Here is a 27,676-nt window from a genome sequence, read left to right as displayed (position 1 = left end):
CCCCGGCCCCAATTCCTGGCACAGAGAAAAGCTGGACCAGGCAGCTCCACAGCTGTGCAGATCTGCCCCCCTCTTTCCCCTAAGATCCCAGCCAGCAATCTGGGGCTGGGGGGGCGGCGGCTCATGGCAGAGAGGTTCTGTGTCCTCCCCCCGCTCTCCATGTAGCTGCTGATGACAGTCACTAGCTGGCTGGGGACTTAGGCTTGGGAGAGTGGCCACCCTTCACCTGTTGGCCTTGGCCAGTACAAGCAGGCACCAAGCCCCCACCACTGAATGGTAAATATCTGTTCAGTTCATTCCCACTCTAACATATAGCACTTTAAGTAAAATGTGATAGAGCACTTCCGCCAGGTGCTTTTTGAATGGCTGTAGTTAGCTTTAATCATCTATGTAACTTGAATTCCATGTGCCGTTGAAGTTAATGGAAGTTTTCTTGTGCTTAAAGTTATGCTGAAGGAAATAATATTTTAGGATGTTGTGGCAAGGCTGACATTTAAGCCAAATTAAATGAAAGTATATAGAATAATTTCCCCCCACTTTCCTCTTGTTTTCTAGGAATATGAAGCTACATCTGTCCCTTCAGTGATTTATGACTACAAATAAGCTTCTACAGTAATTGCTTCCACCTACTGTTCTGGCTTCTTCTGCTGTTAGTCAATAGAAGAGGAGTGTTGAGCGCAAAACAAAGTATTCCTAATAAGCAGAGAAACTCCATACAGTATGTTTTGCACCAAACTGAAAGACTTGAAGATCACTGGGGAGTGTCCTTTCTCGTTACTGACCCAAAGTCACGTTTCTGATGAAAATGAGGAGGAAAGTGCAGAAGAGTCAAACAGTTCTAGAGCAGCTCTGCCCATTTGCAAAGAAGTCCATGAAAAAGATGCTCATGGAAACCCACCCCAAAGGAAAACTAGCAGGAACAGAGTGTATCTACACACATTAGCTGAGAGCATCTGCAAACTGCTATTTCCTGAGGTAAATGATTTCAGGATATTGAAAAGAAATATTTTATGTAGCCTGTTATTATTATAATTATTATTATTTAGATTTATAGAGAAATACATTAATATAAAATGCATTTTAAACAAGCCTTTAGACTGCCTTTGTGTTGAGTTCAAGCTTCTTGTTCTTTCTTTAAGGCTTTGAATAGCTTTGTCTTTGCCTACATTTCTGCTCTCATTTGTTCTTTCTCCCACACTTCCATTTTGCATCCTTCTACCACTCTTCCATCCCTTCTTCTATTTTGGCCAGTACTTTTCAAAAGCTACCTTTCTGTATTTACATTAGAACAGCTACCTTCTCTTCATTTTAATCACTTCTTAAATTTTAAATCTTTACTCCTTCTCGACATGCTTTTACATAACACACAACAAACAGGTCAATAAAGCCTTATAGGTAAAAATCTTCAATAGCTCTTCCGTCCAGCTTCTATACTAAGTTTCTTTTGGGATATTACTTTTTAAAATTGTATTGTCAGTGTTTGATTTAGGGCTTGCAACCCTTACTCCTTCTTAAGTAGTTCTTCTAAAGTCAGCAACGCTACCCAGGTGAGCAAGGAATGCAATATTGAAAACAGGCCCATTTGGGTCAGTGAGGTTTGCCAAGTGTGACACTTGGTCTGACTGAAGCTGAAACTATTTCTTATCCTGTGATTTTTTATGGCACTAAACACATCTTTTGTGTTGAATAAGGACTACAAATATAATAATGATTTTAAAGATGTTTAAGACATATTTCCACAGGCAAAACTTAAAAGGCCTGTGACAGTTCAAAATAAGGATTTCATATATCTGACTAAAACTAGATGAGCACTCAAATTCCACACTGGAAAGGCTCAATCTCAGTTTAAAAAACAACTGGTAGGACACTTGATTTTTTCCCCCCCCCCAGGTACAAAAATCATAGAAATTGTGCAAATAGTGAAGGATTCAAACTGGCAGCCTCCATTGGTGTCAATGGTAGTTTGGTAGATTAGATTTAAGTTCTGAGGGCCTGACTGAAGAAAAGGAGCCAGGCAAAACTGCATCATTTTTTAAATTCACCTGCTTGACCTTCAAGAGACTAATGTTGGCTCAGTTCCATGGTACATGTGATGTTGCGAGTACAATATAGTCTGCGACCTTGCAGAGAATGGAATTGCTGGTCTCAGTGGTAAAGATGGTTGTCATAACATCTAAGAAGAAAAATGGAAGTTTTCATTTGTTAACGTGCCTAGCATCTCAAACAGGTATGGAATATATTGCCAAACATTCTGGAATTTTTCCTAAATGTACTTCCAGGTCAGTTTTCACAGGTCTTCCATTTCTTGCCTCCTAGTTATATTTTTCCACTGTTTATATTTAATAGACTTTTTACCTCAGCCTGCTGCATTTACATAGAAGACATCCATCATTTAAACACACTCAGTTATAGATAAAGGGGAAATTAAATTCTGTAGATGAATGCTTTGGCAAAGTGCCTTCTTCAGTTGATTCTAGAATTAAGATATTCTCTTTCACCCAAGTACTTCTTTCTCATCTATTTTTATTTTCTTCTTGATATGTTTTCCCCCTTTTTTAACAAAATAGATTTCTTCTTATATAGAAAAGTGTTGTAACACATGCAAGGCCTACAAAGGATAGAGGATGGGATTCACCTCTAAGGAGGATTATTCTGCACTGCTCTGGTCCTGCAGGGAGCAAACCAGGAAAGCCAAGGTTGCAGCTGAACATCAACTAGCTTCGAGTATCAAGGACAATAAAAAGTCCTTTTTCAGATATGTGGGGAGCCGGAGGAAAAGCAAGGGCAACATTGGACCCCTGCTGAACAAGATGGGGCAACTGACAACTGACGCCCAGGAAAAAGCCAACCTATTAAATGGGTACTTTGCGTCGGTCTTTCATCAGTCCCATGGGACGCCCATGCCTGCTACGGGACAGGGAGGTCCGGGTGAGGGAGATCCCCTGCCCTCCATTAATGCTGACCTTGTAAAAGAACACCTTGAGAAGCTGGATACATTCAAGTCAGCTGGCCCTGACAATCTGCACCCCAGGGTACTCAAGGAGCTGGCGAGCATCATAGCCCAGCCTCTAGCACAGATCTTTGAAAACTCCTGGTGTTCTGGTGTAGTGCCCGAAGACTGGAAGAAGGCCAATGTGGTGCCTATCTTCAAGAAAGGGAGGAAAGTGGATCCAGCTAACTATAGGCCCATCAGCCTGATGTCTATCCCGGGCAAGATCTTAGAAAAGTTTATTAAAGAGGCCATCCTTAATGGACTGGCTGACACCAACATCCTAAGGGATAGCCAGCATGGGTTTGTTGCGGGTAGGTCTCGCTTGACCAATCTCATTTCCTTTTATGACCAGGTGACCTATCACCTGGACAAGGGAGAAGAGATTGATTTCATATATCTTGACTTCAGAAAAGCCTTCGATCTGGTATCCCATGATCACCTCTTAGTGCAACTGGCCAATTGGGGCCTTGCGTCCACCACAATCCACTGGCTGGGAAATTGGCTCCGTGGTCAGACCCAGAGAGTAGTAATTGATGGAAGTCACTCATCATGGTGCCTTGTGACCAGTGGGGTCCCCCAAGGCTCCGTCCTTGGACCCATATTGTTCAACATCTTCATTAATGATGTGGACATTGGAGTCAGGAGCGGACTGGCCAAGTTTGCCAATGACACCAAACTTTGGGGCAAAGCATCCAAACCAGAAGACAGGCGGGTGATCCAGGCTGACCTGGACAAGCTCAGCAAATGGGCGGACAAGAACCTGATGGTGTTTAACACCGAAAAATGCAAGGTTCTCCACCTTGGGAAGAAAAACCTGCAGCATCCTTATAGGCTCAGCAGTGCTACGCTGGCTAGCACTACAGAAGAAAGAGACTTGGGGGTCATCATTGACCACAAGATGAACATGAACCTCCAATGCGATGCTGCAGCTAGTAAAGCGACCAAAATGCTGGCTTGCATCCATAGATGCTTCTCAAGCAAATCCCAGGACCTCATTCTCCCCTTGTACTTGCCCTTGGTGAGGCTGCAGTTGGAGTACTGCGTCCAGTTTTGGGCTCCACAATTCAAAAAAGATGTGAAGCTTGAGAGAGTCCAGAGAAGAGCCACACGCATGATCAGAGATCAGGAAAACAGACCTTATAACGACAAGCTGAGAGCTATGGGGCTGTTTAGCCTGGAAAAGCACAGGCTCAGGGGTGATCTAATGGCCACCTACAAGTTTATTAGGGGTGCTCTCCTGTATTTGGGAGAATGTTTGTTCACCAGAGCGCCCCAAGGGATGACGAGGTCGAACGGTCATAAACTACTACAAGACCGTTTCAGGCTGGACATAAGAATGAATTTCTTTACTGTCCAAGCCCCCAAGGTCTGGGACAGCCTGCCATTGGAGGTGGTTCAAGCACCTACAATGAACACCTTCAAGAGCAAATTGGATGCTTATCTTGCTGGGATCCTATGACCTCAGCTGACTTCCTGCCCTTTGGGCAGGGGGCGGGACTCGATGATCTTCTGAGGTCCCTTCCAGCCCTAATGTCTATGAAAGCCTGTGAAAGTCTATGAAATCTTTCACTGAGAAAGACCATAGGCCAGGATTTGATTTCATGTAAAATACCCTTGTATAAGGTGCAGCCACACATGCCAGAAGAGAAGAGAGGCCAAGGTTAACATCTCAGGAATTCCAAGTCACTAGAGTCAATGGCATGCTGTTCAGGTGTAGCAGTAATTCTTCATACAGTCCGCTGCAGAATCGGAATTTGGCAATTGTCTCATCTCCCTCCTTTCGACATGGCTTGAGTTTGTTCAAAAGCATATTTCTTATTGCCAAGAGTACGTTGTGCTGCCCTGCTTACCAGCAGTGATTTATGTTACCTTTCTCTCAAATGAAAACTTCAAAACAAAGGGCCATATCGGTGTCTGTGATCAGTGCCTGAAGCTTCTAGTTTTATATAGAAAACAAGGGTACAATAAACTTTAACTTTTCATCAGACCAAGGGTGCAAAAATACACATGGCTATTTTGTTTGTGCATTTGCTTGTTTGTTGGGAGGAAGTTACAGATAAAAAATGAGTTTTCAGGAGTTGTACAATGAATGGGACAGCTGTCCTACTGTTCCTGGCTATATCTGTGTATGAATTAAATCTTGTTCATTTAAAATTGTATAAAAGAGTTGTTTGAAAAACAAAGCTGTGCTGCCATCCTATTGTGATGCTTTCTTTTCAGTATCCTTCCTTCCTGCCCCATGTATTGGAAGTAGAAAAGGAGAGTGATGGGGCAAGCCAGATCCAAGAAACCCTGCAAAAAAGGGACTGTGAAGTGAGGGTCCATTGTTATTGCAAAGGCTCTATAGCCTTTCTGTGGAGGCTATAGAATTGGATGGAGGCATGGACAACTGAGCTATGCACCATGCAGCTTCACTGCTTCAAAACAACTAGCAGAGCTTGGATGTAGAGAGCTTTAACCTCTATTTGAGACCAGAGTATGGATTAGGACAGCGGACTAGACATGCAAGAAGTAGGTATGAGGCAAGTTGGGATATCCTCAGGACACCATAATAGGCCCTTTGCATCAAACACTTTTTACTTGGACTATTTTTAGACTTTGATTCTTATTATTGTAAGTTATTTTTTTCAAATGTGTGGAGTCAGGCTAGAATTTGCAGTCATTTGGTAATTCTTGTATTTAAAACTCTTCCTTTTCTTCATGTATGGCTCAAGTTGGTTTCACAAAAACATTCTTAAGACATTATTTGTGGCACCAAACCATGTCTATGGCATTTGTTACATTTGAAAACATATTTTGTTATATTTGCACTTCTCATCTTGACCTCCGTTCATTGAGGCTTTCCTAAAACTCCTGAAAATATTGAAGCATTTAGGGCCAGATTCTAATCCATGTGTTAGGTACTTAAGCGGATTTAAACTCAAAAAAGTGATTTCCCCCCCACACACACTCTGCTCAAGTCTCTGAAAATCTATTCCCACATCTACTTTTGCAACATAACACCATTTTACCCTGAAGACTGAGTTACAAAAACAAATCAGCAAACCAGGAGGAGAACCCACTCATCTTTTGCACTAATTGTTTGTCTGGGGTTCATGCAGGGTAGTATCGAATTACATCTAAACACCCAAATTCCCTTACATGCATAATAGATAGAATAGAAGCTGGCCTTTAATGCCCCTAGAAATACCATTGCTTAGGAAGAATACTTTTCATTGTGTTTCATTGAGAGAGATATTATGAAGTGCAGTTAGTTTTTAGGTGAAGGTTAACTGAAACATGAAAACATATTCTTGTACTATACAGCTATATTTCCTATGGCAGTTTTGATCTGTAGGGTTAAGTTTTTCCCATTTCTACCTTATAGCAATAGAAAGTAAGACTTAGTTGCATAGAAATTGGCATATTTTACTGTCACTGTTTTCTTTATTAACACCTGGAAATAAAGCCACATCACCATATGTTAAAATGGTATGACACATAGATCCAGAGGATTTGATTAGAGATTTACTAGAGCTCAAGGCAGCAATTTAAGCCAAGCCCTAAAACTGGACATATTATGCTTTTTAATTAATCTGTCTTTTTGAAAGGGATATTAGTTCTTAAAAGGCAAATTAAGTCTTTTATTTATAATAATTGACTTTGATTACATTTTAAGCAACTGGCATTTTAATTAACTAATTTTCTTTTTCATTTCCAGTTTGAACGGTTAAATCTTGCACTTCAGAGAACATTAGCAAAGCACAGAATAAAAGAAAACAGGTATGTTAAAATGGTTTGTTTATGAGAAAAAAATATGTAGTAAATGTATGCAAGAAGCAATGGGTACTGGTTTGGGCAGATGAGGGCTCTAGAGCGCTAGTTTCGACTATGCCGATAATGTAGTTTTGTAATATGTGCTTTTGTTCATGTTACTGAATTCCTCTGTGCAACAATTCATTTAAAAAATACTTCTGAGTGGCATAATAGATTGATTGACTAATTAATTAATTAGTTGAAAACATTGAAAGCTACCTGTACTCACATCACCTATGAAATAAGAGTTCTTTAGATGTGTCTCAGGTCAGGAATACAGAAAATAATCCTCCTCAAATTAGTGGATATCTTAAAAGTTTGACCTTAACATCTGTTTTTTATATGTGCATGGGAGAATAATATTGAAGTTGGCAATAATATGATTGTTCACAGTAACAACAACAATACCTAGTCTTATGTGGCACTTAAAGGATGTTATATTTTTTTCAAAGCTCTACAAACATTGACTTATCCAAAGAAAAACCAAACAGAGGTCACGTCTTCACATGCTATTAATGTACTGCAAACTTACTGCACAGGAAGCTTCCCCTAGAAGCAGGTGTACACATGCGCCTGTTGGGAAGAAATTTTTGCCCAATGGGAACAGTTCAGTGCAGAGCTACTCTTTCCCTGCTCTGACCCCCTACAGCATCCAGGGCGGGCTCCAGGCTCCCCTTGGTGCCAGCCCCAGGCTAGGAGGGAGCACCAGGGTCAGGCCTGGGCTTTGGGAGGTGGGGGGAGCTGTCCTCCTTCTGCGGCAGCTGCCTCCCAGACCCGTGCCGCATTCGGCAGATTGGGGTGCAGGGCTGGGAAATTGCCCCCTCCTCTAGCAGCTGTTTCTCCTCCTCCAGCAACTGTCCCTTCCCCCATTGGCAGATCAAGGCACAGGGCTAGAAACAGGAGGAATTTACTGACAAGGAACTGATCAGGAGCAATTTGCTACTGCATGCTAATGTGCTACTGCACAGTACCTACTGCATGGTTAATCTACTACCTGTATCTACAGGTACTAGCCAACCATACAGTAGACTCATTAACTGCACAGTAAATGCCACACATGCATAGACAGTGATACTTTACTGCGCAGTAATTAGTCTACGGTGCAATAAAGTGTCTTGTGTAGATGGGCCCAGACAATATGTTATAATTGCTGTTTCTTGAACAGATTGGCAATAGTCAGTGAATATTTTCTGGTTCTTTACTTTTCTGCTTTCTTTTGAATATTGGTGTGAAAGAGGAAACTAATAAACACTTCAGTGAGGGTGATACTGAAGACATATTGAGACTTGAGTTGTTACGGTATATAACATATTTATAAATATAACATATATGTATGTTTTATTTATATAACATATAAATATATTTCCAAGTATTTATAGTGAAGATATGTAGAATAGAGCAATATGTATGTATTGTAGTCAAGATTAATTGATATATAGAGATAAATATTGACCTAAGCTAGAAAGCATTCCTTTCATTGATTACCTCTCAGGTCAATGTATTTTGATCTTTGCTTCAAAGTATTTTAATGGGTCTAATTTTCATGTTATGTGAATCTGGGATGACTCCAATGAAATAAATACTTTTGTATAAATGAAATTCTTCCTGATAATACCAGTAATAAAGAAACTTTTTCACACATTAATTTTAATGTAAGTTAATTCAGGGAAGTGCGTGATGTCAATAAAAGCCTGATTATATCATATAGTAGGTTATGAAATACAACTATGCTGCAGAGTTGAAAATAACAATTATAAGGACAAATACTAAAAAAAAAAGAGAATTTTAATCAATTAAGGTCTTAATACTTTGGCCTTAATACTTAATCCAAGCTCAGACCATTAAAGCTTTAATTTATCATAAATGTACAGGGGATGGTAATTTCCTTTCAAGGCCCACATTTGATTTAATAAAAAAAATGTATTTATAAACAAAACCAATCATTACAGAACAAACTTGGGAATGGTATTTCATTTGGCTAGCATTTTTCCAGTGCAATGTCATCTTCATTATGTTTTGCAGTTGATTTTTTTAGATATTTTTTACTTACATTTGTATGATCTTTGTAGAAAATTTGGAGACAGAGAAGATTTTGAAAAAGCAGTCACTGAACATGCAAATTTAGCAGGTAATGTAACACTGTTTAGTTATATCAACTAGCCACTGATCTTGTTACCAGGAAACAATGTTTTTCATTATTACATGTGTGGTTGCCATGTTGGCTGACAAACTGGGGACACAACTGAGGATTTCCACAGCTAATAGCATGAGTTGTGGAATGTGATGCAAATATTGAAAGGCAGATGGCAGTAACAGCCTCAACCTCTGCAGATTAGGTTATAATAGATGGTTAGAATTTTTCAGCTGAAACCGAAACCTGGATTTGTTCAATTTTGTATTGCCTTCCGAAGAGCAGCCAAGCTATTCTAGTCTGCAGAAATGAGACCAAGTTTGAACTGAAACATGTTATTCCTTGTGCTTGTGTGTTACACTAGTACTAGATTGACCAAACAAGGCTATTTTTACCAATGCTGTATTTAGGAGTTGCTTAATGACCAAGAGGTCGGTGCTATGCAAATATATACTTTTAGTCCCCTAGTCAAGAAAGCCCCAGTCAAGACTGTCTGTCTCTTCATCTCTGAAGGAAAAGTGGAATTGGATAACCTGTGGTAATGAAAGCCACCAAGTCCCTGTTTTATAGGAAGTGATTCTTACATCTTTGGCTAAGCCATGATGGGGCTCCCAAACCAGAGTCCTTTGGTGTTTTTGCAGTGTTGAAGAAATAATGCTAGAAGTACGTGGCTGTAGTTGGGTGGAGGGAGAGAGAGTGAAATTCATTGCCATTTTTTGTGTGTAGTATGTTGCTTAAAAGAGCCTATGTGATCATATTGTGGGTCTATGCTTACAGGTGTTCCAGTGGATGTTGCAAAGAAATCCCTTGGTGAAGAGCTCTTTAAAATATGCTATGAAGAGGATGAACATATCTTAGGAGTTGTTGGTGGAACTCTTAAGGACTTCTTAAACAGTTTCAGTACCCTTCTGAAGCAGAGTGGCCATAGCCAAGAAGGAGTAAAAAAGGACAGACTTGAAGAAGCCTCCATATTATGTTTGGAAAAAGATCAAGACTTTTTAAATGTGTACTATTTCTTTCCTAAAAAAACAACTAGTCTCATTCTTCCTGGTATTATTAAAGCAGCAGCTCGTATTTTATATGAAACTGATGTGGAAGTGACATTGATGCCTCCTTGCTTCCGTAATGAATGCACTGAGTTTATTAACCAACCATATTTGTTGTACTCTGTACAAGTCAAAAGCACAAAACCTTCCTTATCTCCATGTAACCCACAGTCTTCACTTGTAATCTCTGCTTCTTTGTTTTGTAAGACCTTTCCATTTCATTTCATGTTTGACAAGGATATGGTTGTTCTACAAATTGGCAATGGGATAAGGAGACTTATGAATAGGAGAGAACTTCAACCAAAAACAAACTTTGATGAGTATTTTGAAATTCTTACTCCAAAAATAAACTGCACGTTTAGTGGGATTATGGCAATGCTGAATATGCAGTTCACTGTACGAGTAAGGAGATGGGACAGTTCTATTAAGAAGTCTTCAAGGGTAAGAACTGTTTTCTAGCCGTTTACCTTATAACATCTTCCTTTCTTTTTCTCTTTTGATAGGTGGAGGGCAGAGTTATAAATCAGTGGCCACCAGAAACCAGTCAGTGATGAAATAAAACCTGTAATTTTATATTGTTTGCATCCCAACAACTAATACAATAAAATGACAACAACAAAAGCATACTAATAATAGTAATAAACACCATATAGCCTTGAGTTTCTGGGGAAGATAGTAAACTAAACTTTCACCTCTAGTTAGACATAGAAGGTTCTGTACTACAAAGCAGGCCAAATTCTGAAGCCCTACTCCCATTAAAAGTATTTTTTACTTCAGTGCGAATATTAATGAGTTAAATTTGGTCCTTTATTGTTTTGTGTTGTTCTGTCCTGTTCTGTTTTGTTTTGTTTTGAAGAACATGTTGAATTGTGAGGGTAAAGAGACACTTTTGTATTGGAGAAATTGTATTAGATTGATGACAGATCATCTCTAGAATAGAGAAAGTAGCTTCAACCCACCCCATCTTTGATCTGGAGAGAACACCTCGAGGAGTAAGCAGGTAGAACACACTCAAGGCTAATTCAGTCTTTGATACCTTTGCTATCAGAGATTCCTATTAGTTCTATGTGGTGACTCTTTTTAAGTATTGTGGACTGGAACTCTGGCAAATGGACTGTGACAACACAGGGCTTTTTATAATCAAGACAACAGTATTTCATCATTATTGATCTATGCCAAATTCAAGCTGATGACTTATAAGTGAAGATCACTAAAACCCATTACCATTTTCCAATCCGGCTGCATCATCCCAAGAACCTTATTAAAGACAAATATTTAAATTTTAGTCAGCTTTTACCTTAGCAAAATGTTCGAAAAACCGGGCCTACTTTAGTTACTTTATCTAAGGTCTTTAGTAAAAGCAAGATCTTAAAGACTGCTGTGGTTCACAGTTTCCAAAAGCATTTATGTCATTAAAGCAACATAAAGAGAGCTCTGGAACACCTTCATATCCTATACGTGATAAGTATAAAGGAACAAAATAGTTAATAAAATACATTTTCTTTACTTCAGTAGGTAATTAAAATGCAGAATAATAGATTTGTAGGGTTGGAAAGCAGAAACATAACTAATAAGTGTTGTGTCCTGGGCAAAACTTCCATGGGGCTGTGGGGAGAAGGAGAGTGGTTTTACTTGAGCAGGGTGCCCAGCACATGGCTTGTCTAGCTGCACAGTTGGACAGGACAGAGTTGCTACAGCCCAGCTCCTTTGTCTGGGTGATGCAGCATTGCTTCATCAAAGACTGACAGTGGCGAGGGGTGCTATTCTGGTGCTATCTCTAAATTGGGAGGGAGTTATGAAAGGACTGCAAGGATCATGTGGTCCAAAGCACTACACAAATGCAGGAATGCTGTCAAATCATTCTCCTACCTCTTGGAAACCTCTACTAAGGATTCTACAGCTTCCTCAAGCAGGGTATTCTACTGCCTTATTAGTCTAACATATACTGTTCTTTATACTTAGGCCTCTTCAATTTTAAATTGCATTAGTTTGCAAAGTTACTGTCTTAAAATACAAAAAGATTTCTCTATTTTTCCTCATATACAAAACAACTGTGCATAAAACAGGCAGTGTAGTCAATATAATCAAATTCAAAGATTGCATACCAATATGTATATATATAATAATGGACAAAACTGCTCTTGATGATTGTTTTTTCCCTAGTAAAAACAAATATCTGTGGATACCATATAAGTCTATATTTTTTCAATCATTATTGGTTTAACTCTAGTGCCAGAAGCACTTCCATAGCTTTAATAATTTGCTAAACCCATTTAATGGCTTCCAATGGCACAGAACCACATTTTCTATTTAGTGAATTATTTGAAACAGAACAACTGAGAACAAGACTGTTTCTTGAATCATACAGCATGCTGTGCCTTCCCTGAGTCCTCCCATTTCAAACTAGGACAGTGGATGACATGCTTCAACTCTTCTTTCTTTACTTATTTTAGGTCATGGATCTTAAAGGCCAAATGATCTATATTTTTGAATCCAATGCTATCTTGTTTTTGGGATCTCCTTGTGTGGATAGATTAGAAGATTTTACAGGTCGTGGACTGTACCTTTCAGATATTCCAATTCATAATGCACTGAGGGATGTTGTTTTGATAGGAGAACAAGCCAGAGCTCAAGATGAACTGAAGAAGAGGTTAGGAAAACTGAAAGCTACTTTGGAGCAGGCCCACCAAGCTCTTGAAGAGGAGAAGAAGAAGACGGTAGATCTTTTGTTCTCAATTTTTCCTGGTGAAGTCGCTCAGCAGCTCTGGCAGGGACAAGTTGTGCAAGCCAAGAAATTTAGTAATGTCACAATGCTGTTCTCTGACATTGTCGGATTCACTGCCATCTGCGCACAGTGCTCACCTATGCAGGTTATCACCATGCTTAATGAACTCTATACTCGCTTTGATTACCAGTGTGGAGAACTAGATATCTACAAGGTAGAGAACGTATTGCATTTTTATGTCATTTTGGGGCAGGGGGGGAAGGGAGACTACAATGGTACAGAGAATGATAGGACTTGAAAAATTACTTGAATACTGACCTTAATTATAGTAGGATCATAACATGGAGAGAGGGTGAGGAGGTGGCCAAGCTACAGTCTTCTAGGAGTGGCCTTTCAAAGTCTTCATATGGCAAAGAGGTGACAAATACTTCTGTACTACCCATGTTACCCTGCTTTTCATCAGGGGCTACACCAGAACTGCCCAGGAGCTGCATGCAGCCCATTTTTCAACATCTTCTATAGTATAATAAGTTACAAAGTAACACAGAGATTGATAACAAACAATCAGCTGATTGTGTAGCCACATGGGAAACTTAATGGAAGTTAGAAACCATGGGTTAAAATCCTGCTGTCACTTATATTGGTGTGAATGTGGAGTAGACAACTGATCAGAGCAAGCCCAAAGTCTCACAGCAGGTGAGGAACAAAAATATTTTAATGTAATAAATGCATTGCCACCATCACAGATCACCAACATATATCACTCTTTGTAGGCTTACTTGCAAAATGATCTTTGCATCACTTGGCCCAGTTAGTAGAATTCTAGCTAAAGCCAACAGGATTTTGGCTTCAGGGTGCGGTCCACTGACAGTACTTAAGCCCACGCTGTGTGTTTTCTTTATTTAAAGCTGTGTGTACAGTAAGAACCAAATGTGTTTGTTCAGGTGGAGACCATTGGAGATGCCTATTGTGTGGCTGGTGGTTTACACAAAGAAAGTGAGACTCACGCTGTGCAAGTAGCCTTAATGGCTCTGAAGATGATGGAGCTTTCAGATGAGGTGATGTCTCCCCATGGAGAGCCTATTAAGGTTGTACATTTTATCATACATCTATACATTTTTTGTTTCTGTCTGTCATCAATGAACTGCCATCTTATATAATATTTAATACATTGGGACAAACAGGGAAATAAGTATGATTAATTTCACAATTGCTTGATGGTATATTTTAATGAGTTAAGGTTTTGTGAAGAAAACAAAACCAGAAATCTGAGAATCAATTTGGAGGACCTAAATGTACAGAAGTCGATAGCAGGACATTGATATACTGTCATTATTTCAGGAGCAATAAAGTTACCAAGACTTGCAATATTCTATTAAAATATTTTAATTAGAAGAGTAAACCCCTGTCCCTATTAAAAACTGAGAAAATGATATTTAGAAGGGTCTCCTTGAGAGCAGCAGATGAATATGAATCACCAAAAGAACAACTATAATCCTGATTGCAGCAATATATAAATTTTGACATGATATTGAAAAAATGTTATTGACGTAAGAGGTATCTCTGAAATGTGGAATGAGGAAAACAATGGAATGCTGCAATATCAGGATACAAGTTATACAGGAAAGATACAGTAGGTGGGGACGTGGCACCTTACACCAAAGACTGCATAGAATCAAATAGGGTAGATTTTTCAACTGATATGAGAGGTACCATAGAATCTTTATGGATAGAAATTCTGTATTTCAGTAGACAAAAAGTACATCTGGGGCTATACTATCAACTCCCAGATCAGGATGACAGCAGAAAGCTAGAAATGGTAAGGGAAATAAATAGCCGCAACAGTGGAAAACACAGTAATAATGGGGGACTTCAGCTATCCTCAAACAGACTGGGTCAATTTAACATCAGGATAAGATGCAGAGACCAAATATCTCAAAGTCATAAAAGACTGCTTCCTGGAGCAGTTAATTCTGAAACCTACAAAAGGAAAGGTTGTTCTTGACTTGGTCCTTAGTAGAACACAGGATTTGGTGCAAATGGTAAGTGTTACTGAGCCACTCTGCCATACTAACTGCAATGCAGTTGGGTTTCACATCCATGTACGAGGGATAAGGAAATCTGCCGCAGTAGCCTTTAATTTTAAAAAGGTAGCCTACACCAAAATAAGGAAGCTAGATAGAAGTTAAAAGGGGCCCTGTAGGAGGTGAAGTACATGGAAAAAGCATAGGAACTGCTTCAGAATACCGTATTGGAGGCAGAAAGCAAATGCATACCACAAATAAAAAGAAATGGAATGCAAACCAAAAGAAAACCAGCATGGTTTAATGGCAGAGGTGCAGAGACAATAAGCAGGAAGAAGTCTTTTTTTCAGAAAGTTGAAGTCAAATACTAATGAGGAAAATAAAGAGCATAAATTCTGGCAAATCAAATGTAAAATTGTAAGACAAGCTAAGAAAGAATTTAAGGAGAAATTTTCTAAAGCAGGGGTGGGCAATTATTTTGGGCAGAGGGCCACTTACTGAGTTTTGGCAAGCCATTGAGGGCCACATGACAGGCAGCCAGGGGCAGATAAATATTAATTTTCTAAATTTTTTAGGGGCCCTGAGGGCCGGATAGAGGGTCTGGTCCTGGTGGGCCACATCTGGCCCCTGGGCAGCATTTTGCCCACCCCTGTTCTAAAGATATGAAAGGTAACAATAAAAAAGTCTTTAAGTACATTAGAAGCTAAACACCTGCAAGGAAGTCAGTTGGGCCTTTGGATGATCAAGGTGTAAAAGGGGCACGAAAGGATGACAGGGCCATTGCTAAGAAACTAAATGCATTCTTTGCATCTGCCTTCACTTTGGAAGATGTTAGGGAAATACCCTCTCCAAATCTACTCCTCTCTGGGTACGTCTACATGTGCTAATTTAAGGTATGTTAGCTCAATTTAAGGCACATTAAGGGCACACTTCTATATGTGCTTGCCCTTAATGGATCTTAAAAATGGTGATTTTAGGCTATTTTTGCCTAAATTTGATACTTGCAAAAGCAAGTATCAAATTGAGGCATGAATAGCTAAAACACATTAACGCATATGTAGATGCACTAAGGCACATTCATGTTGTGTATGAACTGACTAACTTTAGTCCCACATTAGTCCATGCACATGGTATTAATGGATTTAACACATGCATGTGTAGATGCGAACCTAAATCACCTTAATGTGCATTAAGCTAATGTGCATTAAATTTTTGCCTCCTTAAATGCATGTGTAGACACACCCTGTAGGGACAAGTCAGTGGAGCTGACCCAAACTGAGGTTTCAATAGATGAGGTTACAGAAGAAAGTAATAAACTAAACAGCAAATCACCAGGACCTGATGGCACTCATCCTAGGGGCCTGAAAGAATACAGGTTGGAAATTGTCCAGCTCCTAACTATAGTATGCAAACTATCACTAAAACCAGCCTCAGTACCAGAGGACTGGAGGGTTGCCTATAAGACTCCAATATTCAACAAAGCCCCTAGAGGGGATTCAGGGAATTATAGGCTAGCGAGCCTAACTTCTGTTCCTGGAAAACTGACAGAAAAAATAATAATGAAAAAGATTTATTCAGCACATTGCTGGATTTGTCAAAGGGAAATCATGCCTCACCAACCTACTAGAGTTCCTTGAGAGTGTCAGTAAGCAGGTGGATCAGGGTGATCCAGTTGACATAGTACATTTGGACTTCCAAAAAGCCTTGACAAGGTCTCCCATCAGAGGCTCTTAACTAAGTTAGGCTGTCGTAGGATTACAAGGAATATCCACTTGTAGCTTAAAAATTGGCTCAAATGAGAAACCAAAGACAGAGTATAAATGGTAAGGTTTCAGGATGGAAAGAAGTAAACAGCAGGGTCCCACAGGGATCTGTTTTGGGCCCAGTGCTGTTTAACAAATTCATAAATGAGCTGGAAAGGGGAGTGAGTATTGAAATGGACAAACTTGCTAATGACACAAAATTATTCAAAGTGGTAAAGACCAAGGTGGACTGTGAGGAAATACAGAAGACAGTGCCCTTGCAGCCAGCACAGCTGTCTTGGCCATGGGATCAGGACCCATCCTGATCCCTATACAAACAGGAAGATAGCTGCCTCTGTAGCTGGCACAGCTCACCCAGACATGTGGGGATTGGGACCCATCCCAATTCCCACGTGGCAGGGAGACAGCTGCCCCTGCAGTTGGCACAGCTCCCCTGCATCAGGGCTTAGCCAGACAGCAGCGGGCCTCTTGCTGCCTGCGCTGACCTGGAGCACATTACTCCCAGTCAGCATCTACACGTGCACTACAGCACATTAGCTAATGCACTGTTTATCTAGTACCTCTATGTGTTGGTACTGGCAAATGGTGCATTAGACTAATTTAATGCTCAGTAAGTCCTGCGCACATATAGACAGCGGCGCTTTACTGCATATTATATTAGTCTAATGCACAGTAAAGTGACTCATGTAAAACTAACAAAAGGAAGTTCTTTTTAACACAGCATGTAATTAAAGTGTGGGACTCATTGCCACCAGGTGTTGTGTAAGTTAACAGTTTAGCCAGATTCAAAATGGAATTAGAAAAATTCTTGGAAGAAAGGGGCATCAGTAGCTATTGAGCATGACAAGTAGTGTCACAACCTCTGAATTAGAGCTTTCTACATCATAAATGCTGGAGGCTGCAAATGAGAGAGGAACAGTGGAAAAAAGCTTGGTCATACCAAGGGGTATAGGCTGTAGCTGTGTTGGTCTAAGGACATAGGCCAAGGTTCTTTGGGTGAATCTGATACCTTTTATTAGATCAACTTTAAACAGTTGGGGGAAAAAAATTGTTAACAAGCTTTCAGGTTTAAAAACTCTTCATCAGGCTGAGGTAGCATCTGCAGTTAGCGTGTGCTCTTCTTGGATGGAATGGATAGTAAAGAAGCCAGAGGCTGATATGCATGCAACATGGTATGCAAGATAGTATGCATGATACAAGTATAATATGCAAGCAATTTACATCTTCACTGACTGGCTTTCTTGCATGCATATCAGCCTCTGGCTTCTTTACTATTCATTCCATCCAGGAAGAGTACACGCTAACTACAGATGCTTCCTCAGCCTGATGATGGGTTTTTAAATCCAAAAACTTGCTGAGAAATTCTTTTTTCCAACTAGTTATGTTGGTCTAATTAATAAAAGATATCAGATTCACCCAAAGAACCTTGTCTGGTCATACCCAGTTCACTTTCTCTTTTAGCATCCACTCTTTGCTACTGTGTGACACAGGACACTGGGCAAGATAGACCTATGGTATGACCCAGTAAAAGGCATTCCTATGTTCTTATTGACAGGTTTTTTCAGTCATGTATTAAACAATTAAAATAAAATTACAGTCTGTGTGACGTCAATACTTCAATTGTGTTATGAATCAGTAGATTTATAACATACAAAGCCTCAGTTCAAAAGCACATGTTACACTTTAAACATGGTTTTACATCTCATTGAATGAAATGAATGAGATTAGGGGGAATAAATGTACTCCTGTGCATGATGACAGTAAAGGGAATGGTCAATTATTTTGTTATTTTCACAAAGATCTGCAACATTTGGCCCTGCTCCAAAACATGGATGTGTAGCTTTGTATTGAATTCAGTATGTTTTGGGTGGGACCCCATTTTAAATAGGTACACAGGCCTCTGACTTCCTCTTCAATGTTTTTTTCCTTTTCAACCACATTTTCCAGTTTTTGTTTATTAATTCATTTTTAAATTCATGCCCCTCCTCACAATTTTAATTTAAAGCAAATTACTGTCTAAGGCTAAATAAATGTTTATTATGTTTATTAAGATGATGGCATGATCTTTATTTTATCAGAGAAAAAGCCATGCCATAGAATCAACCAGTGCTTATTGTAATTCACATTCCTTGAAAGTAAAAAAAAATATATAATCAGGATGCAGAAAACATTTGATGATATTTAATTAACAGATTTATACTTTATATCATAAACTGCCATAGTTTGAGTTCAGAAATGCTATTACACTTTTAAAATTAATTTTAAAAGGATTTAATATACAAAATATAATTTGCATTGCATTAGATGATACAAACTTTGAATGCAACTGAAGTTGCCTGTATTTTTTGTCTCTTCATGGAAACATTAGTGGCTTTGTAGAACAAAAAATCTAAGACACAGTCTGCTTTCTGTAATGAATTTTCTGAGAAAAAAGCCTAACTGCAAATTACTTATTTTAAACCAGATTAATATTTAATGTGCATACCTTAATCATTGGCTGGCTCTTCTATGTGGGTGGATGTTGCTTTTGTTTCAGAGAGAGATGATTTTCTATTTAAAATTATACAGATTATGAATTTAGCCCTTATTGGAGGTGTGGAATTGAGAGTTCTGTTGATGCAAAGAGATGGAACAGCACAGGCAGTAACAATGCAAACTTTCCAGTACCGCCCTGCTGCTAACTCTCAATCCTGTTCTGAAAAGGCCAGATAATAGGTTCTAAAAAGGGAGAAAAATTAAATAGATGAAACAAAGGACAGCATCAAAGAAGCAAAATATGCAAATCCTAAGATATATTTCAGAAGACAGAGCAACTCTCACATACTCCTGCAATCTGTACCTTTGGTACTGTGACTATTTCATCAGTTATACAAATCCCTCATTTTAGTAACCATTCAGGATAAGGATTGGCTCTAAGGGCTGGGTTGGTCGGGCTGGGGGGCAAAGGGGCTGGACGCGAGCCGGCGGCAGCAACAACTCTGGACACGAGCTGGGACCTTCCTGTGGATCGCCCCAGTTGCGAACCGTAGTTACCCAAAGCCAAGACTACTTTGAATTTAAGAAGGCCTCCCAAGTAATTATTATATACATGGAAAATGTATACATGTGTTATAATTTTCCATGTATAGAATCTAACTGTTGGAGGGTTGTCTTAAATTCATTCCTGGCCCCACTGTACCAAGGCAATTGGCAACAGGGGCAGGCAGTTGGGGGGTCAGAGCCTGACCTTTGTCTCTTGCCTCCTGCCACCAGTGCTCCCCATCACTTGCCTTCCCCTGCTGCCTGCACCCCGCCCACCCATCAGTTTCCTCCCTGCACTCCTGCCCTCTGCCCCCTGGTACCTGGCCACTCTACATATAGGCCTGCCCCTGCAGTCACTGCGCCATGCTCTCCCTGCATCTCCAGCTGCTACTTATCCTTCCTGTCTCTGGCTCAAAGTTGGAGCACGTGTTTACTCTGGCTCTAGCCTGGCCATGTAGCAATGACTGCAGTACCAGGAGCTCTGGCCCTGAGGCTGGAGAAAGAAACCTCATCTTGGATAAAAGTAAATACAGTAGGTTGTGTTCTAGGAAGGCCCATCTCAACAGAGCTCAGCTGGGAGTGTGGTCCATGCATTGCCATTTGCTTTCTTTAGAGCTTATTTTACATCCCTGAGGCCCCCTGTACACATGCAGGGATCTAATACGAGATCCATCCATGGCAGGAGCCGTGTTTGTGAGATTGTGCATTGGATCCTGTTGTGTCCTTTTGCTGATTCGGGGAGAACCTGATCTTGGATTCCCCCTGCACCAGCAAGAATCAAGGCCCTATGTCCAGGAGCCTTTTAGTTGAGGGGCTCCCAGCTGTGGGGGCACCCCACACACCAGATGAATGGAATCGTATGTGATCCTGGAACCTTGGGGATTTTATGGACCCCCAAGGCTGGGTGATCATGGCAGTTGTGATCCCTCAGGCCTGGGGGGTTTCTTACAGAGTTGGAAGCTGCTGGGGCTGAGAGTCCCCTCAGTTATGAGACTCGTAAGCCCCAGCAGTCCTTGGTGCACCTCTGCTTCTGGGAGCCCTGTCAGACGTGGGGGCTGCCTGCCCCAAGGGAGACCCTGCTACACGTACAAATTAAAGCTTGATAGCAACCAGCTGTAAACTCAGTACACATTTTCAAGGTCTAACTTTATAGCTGGTTGAACCTTGTTATGGCTTGATAGGTATTTTGCACATGTAACCGGTCTCAGGGTAACTGCACAGTTCATCAGTTAATTGTGTGATATCTGTAATGTATAGAGGGAGTCCAAAACAAAACAAAAAAACCCAAAAAACAGAACTGCTTACATCTTACCTTTCTACCAGCTCACCTCTTTACTGTGCAGCACCCCTTGCTCTAAATATTTAGAAAAGCATTTCAGATTTATGACAATAATTCCTGATAATAATAGTATGATGTCATTCCTTGATCAGTTTAGGGCTGGATGGTGTCAGTAAGACTATGAGTGGTGATTCAATTTTAATGGACTGAAAATTTAAGCAGTTTAGTCTTTCCTTAAGCAAGCTTATGGCCCTCTAATGATAATAGAACATATCTTAAAAAATTACAGGCCCACCACTAAATATAAGTACCTCTAAAATATTCTCATTCAAAGGTGAAGTACTAAAGCTAACTTGCTGTAAGAATATTATTACTATACCTAATAAAAGCTGCTCTATGTCTTTCATTTAAAGATGCGTATTGGTCTCCATTCTGGGTCCGTCTTTGCTGGAGTTGTTGGAGTTAAAATGCCACGTTATTGTCTCTTTGGAAATAATGTAACTCTTGCCAACAAGTTCGAGTCTTGCAGTGTACCTAGGAAAATAAATGTCAGTCCAACAACTTACAGGTACAGTACTTAAAATGAATCCAAACTTATGACAGTTTCTGTAGTACTTTCTCAATTGTTGTCTTCATTTTTTTTAACAAAGTTCAGAACAAAATGCTGAACAAAATTCAGTTTTGTTTTCCTGAGATTTTTTTTTTGATGGTATAGCTCATGATTGCATCATTTAGCCAGAAACATCCAGCCAGTAGCAACAGCAAAGGAAAGAGTGAGAGAGAATATGTATTTTTCCCGTGTCATATTTATTACAAGTAACAACTCAGAATAAATAGAATACATTTTGCTATTGACCTTGAAGTTTTACATGTCTGGCTTTTTCTTCCTCTTCTGAAGTCTGATCCATGCTGAACTAAATAATTTTCAGTGTGAGCTGGGCACCTAACTGACTTAGGCTCCTTTGAAAATAATAATAAAACTGAACAACAGATATCTCCTTAAGAAACCATTTCTAGTGATTGATAAACTCATCAACTGTTGCCAGATCTTTTAATTTTGTTTAGGGAGGATAAATAAGAAAATTGTGATGAAGCAACTGTGCCAGTACCTGGTTTATTCAGTTTTCTGGGCCCTAGTTCAGTGAAATTTTAACTTTCATATGACACCTAGACTAGTCTGGTCAATGGCCTTCTAATAAGGAGTAAGAAAGAGATGACCATGCTGATTTTTTTAGTCAGCAGTCCTTGATATAAATGACCAGAAGGTATTGTTGACTCTGCTATGAAAACTACTGGAAGTGAATAGGGTTGCAGTTAAGTTGCTCTATTGTTATTTTCAGTGACCAATGTGTTTGATCATTATTTGGAACATGAAAAGACTCCCTCGTGAAACACAGCACAACTCTGTTCCTTTTCCCGATACCTTTGTAATATAGGGAAATAATTCAGATAAAGAAATAGGTGTCATTATTGGGTGGAATTGAGAGACGGGTGGAAATGATTTTTCTTCCTATTAAGAAGAAATAACAGATTCATATATTTGTGCCTCTGGTTCACAATATAGAAATCCCTGTTATAGTCCCAGTTATTTCTGGGTGTCAAGAATGGGGGCCAAGAATGCTTTTTTTTCTATATGCATATATCAAGTCAATGGTAAGTGATGTCAAATGTAGTCTTCAACACCATTATTCCCCAAGTCTGTCACATTTGGATTGGATTATTGCAATGTATTTCATTTAATGTTACACCTGAAGACCGCTTGGAAATGTCAGCTAGTCAGAGTACTTCTTCCTGGTTTCAGTATATCAAGATAAGCCACTGTACTTTGTATTTAGTATTTATTGGCTTAAAAGGAAAGAGGACTAGGCAAGTTTCTGATCCACTGAGACAAAGGTCCTGGTTAGAGCATGAAGTCCCTTTGGTTCCAGGCTTGGTGGCTTAAGCACTGTATTAAGACCCTTTTCGTATTTCTCTGATTGAAAGGTTAATTCGGGTGCCAGGCTTATAAACTAATTTGATCTACTAGCTAATGTTAAATAGATTTTTAAAAGTATTTACAACAAATATATTGCCTTGTTGTAATAGAAAGAGAGACTATGTTTTGGTTTGAATAGCTTACAGACTACTAAATCACTCAGTAAGCAAAGGGAATGCCAGCTAAACAGGATAATTTATCTCTTCATTGGATAACAGAAAGGTGTTGAAACAGAACCTGTCCTGATTTACAAATCATGTATGAAGAAGAATGATAGAATGTTTTCACTAGTTACAACAATTTAATGTTTGATTTAATATTTAATCAAATCATTTTAATTTTCTCATAGGCTGCTTAAGGAATACCCAGGTTTTGTGTTCACACCCCGTTCAAGAGAAGAACTTCCTCCAAACTTTCCCAGTGATATCCCTGGGATTTGTTATTTTCTGGATGCTTATATTCAAGGAACAAATTCAAAGGCCTGGTTTCAAAAGAGAGATTTTGAAGATGGTAATGCAAATTTCTTAGGCAAGGCAACAGGAATAGACTAAATAGCACATACACACATTTACAAAATAATTTTATAAATATTTTCAGTTTTGTATACACTGAGAATAAAAAGTATATGAAATATGAAAGCACTTTAGATTGTTAACACCTGAAAACCAGTATTAAAATTTCAGGAAGTATGTCACAGACTACTTTTTATTTTTGTTTTCTATAAGAAATACAGTCACTAAATATTTCAACTTCACTGTTTTAAAATGTTGTTTTATAGTATTTTGTTTTGCCTGTGATAATTTGTAAGTATTACATAACCATTTCAATCCTACTTGTTTTGCAAATTCTAGAAGTGTTGTACATATACTGTTGCAGGAAACGTGATGCACAAATGATGCAGCCACATGCAGTATTGTGAGTTGCGCACACCAATGCTTATTAAAAACAGTCTATTTAGTTGCTTGATCAGAGAAGTATCCATAAACAATTATAACTGACATCATAATCTTCTGTTGCATCATTATGCCCTTTGGGTGAGTCTTATGAGATATGGACCATCTCCTATCGTGCGCTGAAGTAAATGAGAATAGTTGGCACTCAGCATTTTGTTGAATCAGGTTGTCAGTGGTAACTAATAACAGTATATATAGCATAATATGCTGCTTACTCTTTCTGAATTTATTATTGTGCATAAAATAAATATTTATAGATCAAAAAATGTATTATCACATACTAAAGCCTTTGTAATCAGCAACAGTATTTAGTTCATGGAGTTTTAAATGCAATTTAAAAATTATTTCACCCTTATATTATGTGTTGTAGCAATATATGTTTTCTCTTTGTTGCCATTTAATTTTAACTGTTTCAAAGATTGTAATAAAATATATTGGGAAGTATTTACATAGAAAATGAATTCCAACCAGATTGCACAGCATGTAACACAGAAACACATTGATATGAACATATGATGTTAAACTAAAATAATACAGAGGTGAAATAGACTCTGAATATATATATTATTCATTCATTTAAAAATTGTCATTTAGCAATTAAGGTGAAGAGAAAGGCTTTAAGTATATACATGCAGCATTATTACCAGGAAATTGAGAAGCTTTTTTAGCTATTGCAGCCATGCTGCAAACCATGCTTCTGTGGTCTGTGCATAACAGAATTTTAGATTATGCTACTGGAACCTGTTTAACAATTCTTGGCACATGTGAGCCAGTTTGGATTTCCCTTAGCTTTGTTTACTCTGCAGCATTATAGAAGATAAGAAAAAATGTTTTGTTAGTGAAACAAGCATTTCTGACCGTGTCAGTGGTACTTACATGGCTTTATTTACCATTGTATCTGAGCACCACACAGTACTTAATGTATTTATTTCTATTAGATCCCAGTTGCTATTTTCACCAGCAGAGCTAATGGTAAAATGCCTAGGAACAAATTTAAAAAATAGTGTATCTTAAAACAAATTTTCCACAAGCACCATCTGAATAGCAGTGGAGATACTGAATCATTTTCCAAGAGGACTTAGAAACTAGGAGAGTAAAACTACGCTCTGTTTAAAACAGAGAAACAACAACATTGCAGAGACATAGCAATTTTGAACATCTTGCTGGTAATAGGGTCAAAACAGCATTGTTTTTATTGACAGATATTATTATGTTATAGCCATAGAAGATTTAGAAGTCCTGAGAGAATGCCTGTAGAGTTAAGCATTATAGGGGAACTCCTTGGAAGACCCACAAAAGGGACACGATTCAATAACAATTGAAGTCTGAGCATCAGTCCATCCCTCATTTAGTGCAAATGGAAAAAATAAACTGGACTTTTTAATAAAAACACTTTTCTTCTCCAATATGACTCCTCTTCTACCGTATGGAAAAGACACCATAGTGTGAGTTCCACTTTGATTGAGAGAACATTATTTTTGTATTGGATAGATGGCCTTTCTCAAGGACTGATTTAATATAAATTCATGACTCTATGCATCATGCATTTTTTTGACTGCTCCCACTTCTTTTAAAGGGAATCATTTGAAGTGAGTGTAATTTGGCCTTACAGAAAGAGTTTTCTTCTCCCAAACATCTGACTGCCTCATTTAGTCTAAGATATTTTGAGCCAGAACATCAGCTAGTGCAAATTTCTGTGATATCATTGTCTTCAATAACTTTATGTCTCAAAATGCCCAAATATTCCTTATCCACTGATACTGCACTTCAGAGAGGACACATCTACACAAGAAGCTAAATACACAGTAGACTAATTCTGCTGAGCATTAGCACATCACAGGAAAACCTGTGCTAATGAACTAATGCACAAGACAATTAGTCTACTGTGCATTTGCGCCACTGAAAATGTGTGCACCGGCACTACTGCACAGTAGCACCAGTTACTTCACATTGAGTTAGTATTTGTTATTACAGGCACGAAATAATGTGCAGTAACTATGGCAGATTAACGCACATGTAGATGTGCCTGGAAGCATTCAGACTAGGTGCTTTAGCAAATGCTTAGCCTTAAGCAACTACATTTGAGCTCATTCAAGTCAATGAGATTTAAGCACCTTCTTAAAATTAGATATGAGCTTGAGTTTCTTTCTGAAGAGGACTCAGCATAAGAATGTGCTGCTGGGGTCTTTTCCTGAATCAAGGCTTTAAGTATGTGCTTAAGTCTCAATGATATCAAGCTCCTGCTCAATTTCTTCACTGAGTCAGCACCTAAGTACTAATGCAAAAATACCTTTGTTTAAAACCAAATATTGTTATTTAAACATGAACTAAGGCAAAAACATCAAAAAGCCAACAAGTACGCTCTTTTGAAAATTACAAAAGAAAGATGAAGTTTAACTGACATAATATTTTTTGCAAGCAGATCAATATAATACAGTTGTTTCCAATCTGTTGTCCTATATGTTCTCTTGCATTCAGCCATATAGTATGCTGGAGCTCGGTTAATATTTGGTGACAACAATATAAATGCAAAGGTAGATCAGAAGGTGAAACACTTGCATCAGATATGCAAATTGTAGTAGATTAAGGTGATTCATTGAGCATGGTCCTCATTTACACTTTACACTGTTCTGATACAATTTACATCTATGTTTACAGTCCCTTGCTCTGTCAAAGTGGTGCAAAGGGGCTTTATAGCATAAATGTGAACCAGGATCTATCAACCTAAAAATTTTGTCACATAATGTTAAAGATAAATCAAATAGTTCTATTGACAATGATTCATTCCATCAAGGTCTGATACAGTGTCAAGGAGATGTTTGGAAGATTTTTTCTCATCTCTGGTGCCAGAGGAAGTGCAATTAGTCTGAGGTTCTTTTTTCAAACCATCATGTGAAAACAAAGCAAAAAAAACCAAACTCCCAGAAACTGAAAAAACAATTTGGACAACAGGGAGAAGTGTCAGGCACCTTGCCTTTCTTTATTTCCTGGTTTATTGGTCTGATATTATTGTGTTTTTCCTCTCCTCTTGACTGCAAAACAAAGGGGAGAACATGACCCATTATTTTAAGAAAAACAGCAGTGCTTAAGATATGCATTCTCTGAGCTTAAATGGTAGGAGCTGAATGTTAAATATGGAGTTATGCTGGAACATGAAGCTGGATAGTCAGGCAAAGAAATAATAAACTCGAAAGAATCGCAAAATCAAACAACAAGCTGCGTGTCTCACGTGCCTTTTGATCCTGAACATAAAGTAATGCTTCTAGTTAAGTCAGCAGTTACCTATTGTAAATGGAAATAACCTCCATGATTTGCTTCCATCTCTGCTGCACATCATAGACTTAAACTGAAATTGTTCTGTCATCTGAACCTTGAGAAGTTACAAGGTTCCCAATCAAAGTTACTACACAGATTTTCACTTTTGTTCAGTAGTCTTTTTTTCAAACTTAAGTATTAAGTTTATTTTAAGAATGCTTGTAGAGGAATGCTCCAAAAAGGAATTTTTCAGGGTGGAGAGGGACAGGGCTAAGAAATTGCCCTTTGGCCCTGTGGAATCCTTTCCCCAGTGAAATTCAGTATTTGCAGGTGTGGAGAGGTGAAAGTAACAAATTTAGTGATGGGAACGAACCTACTCAACCAGATTTTCTTTGCTGAACCAGACCCAGAAGGAATTGCAGCACAAATTAACGACCCTGGAGATCTCACTTCAATGTTCATACATAACTTTGACTTCAGTAGGCTTTAAATCAAGTCCTGAGCTGGTATTAGTCTGCTTCAGTCTGTCAACATCACACCTAACCTTGAAGAAAGAGAAGACAAAGCTCACAAAAGTTTCCTGCCTTCTACATAGGTTATTCTAATTCAGAGAAGCATGAGTCCCTGAGCACATCTACACGTGTGATTAATGCACATGAGTAAACTCTGTTTTACTCCCAGGCATGCTGTTTGAAAGTGCACCTGGGAGCAAAACCT

The 27,676-nt window shown here is 38.8% G+C and overlaps 1 protein-coding gene across 2 annotated transcripts in view; it reads left to right on the top strand.

Moving 5' to 3' along the window:
* The window catches only part of GUCY1A1 (guanylate cyclase 1 soluble subunit alpha 1), a 59,920-nt gene extending 35,772 nt beyond the window's left edge, over positions 1 to 24,148 (top strand). For both annotated transcript variants that reach the window (XM_090034720.1, XM_090034719.1), the window contains exons 2-9: positions 556 to 975; positions 6,693 to 6,754; positions 8,857 to 8,915; positions 9,696 to 10,405; positions 12,418 to 12,903; positions 13,634 to 13,777; positions 21,190 to 21,344; positions 23,101 to 24,148. In XM_090034720.1, coding sequence (XP_089890846.1) covers positions 721 to 975; positions 6,693 to 6,754; positions 8,857 to 8,915; positions 9,696 to 10,405; positions 12,418 to 12,903; positions 13,634 to 13,777; positions 21,190 to 21,344; positions 23,101 to 23,302 — 2,073 coding nt within the window. In that variant the 5' untranslated portion in view covers positions 556 to 720 and the 3' untranslated portion in view covers positions 23,303 to 24,148. The remainder of the gene's footprint in view (positions 1 to 555; positions 976 to 6,692; positions 6,755 to 8,856; positions 8,916 to 9,695; positions 10,406 to 12,417; positions 12,904 to 13,633; positions 13,778 to 21,189; positions 21,345 to 23,100) is intronic.
* Positions 24,149 to 27,676: the final 3,528 nt, after the last annotated feature.

Source organism: Crocodylus siamensis, chromosome 2, assembly GCF_052110815.1.
Source record: "Crocodylus siamensis isolate JL-2025a chromosome 2, ASM5211081v1, whole genome shotgun sequence".
In the NCBI taxonomy this organism is placed as follows: domain Eukaryota; kingdom Metazoa; phylum Chordata; order Crocodylia; family Crocodylidae; genus Crocodylus; species Crocodylus siamensis.
This window is presented reverse-complemented; position numbering and strand designations above follow the sequence as displayed.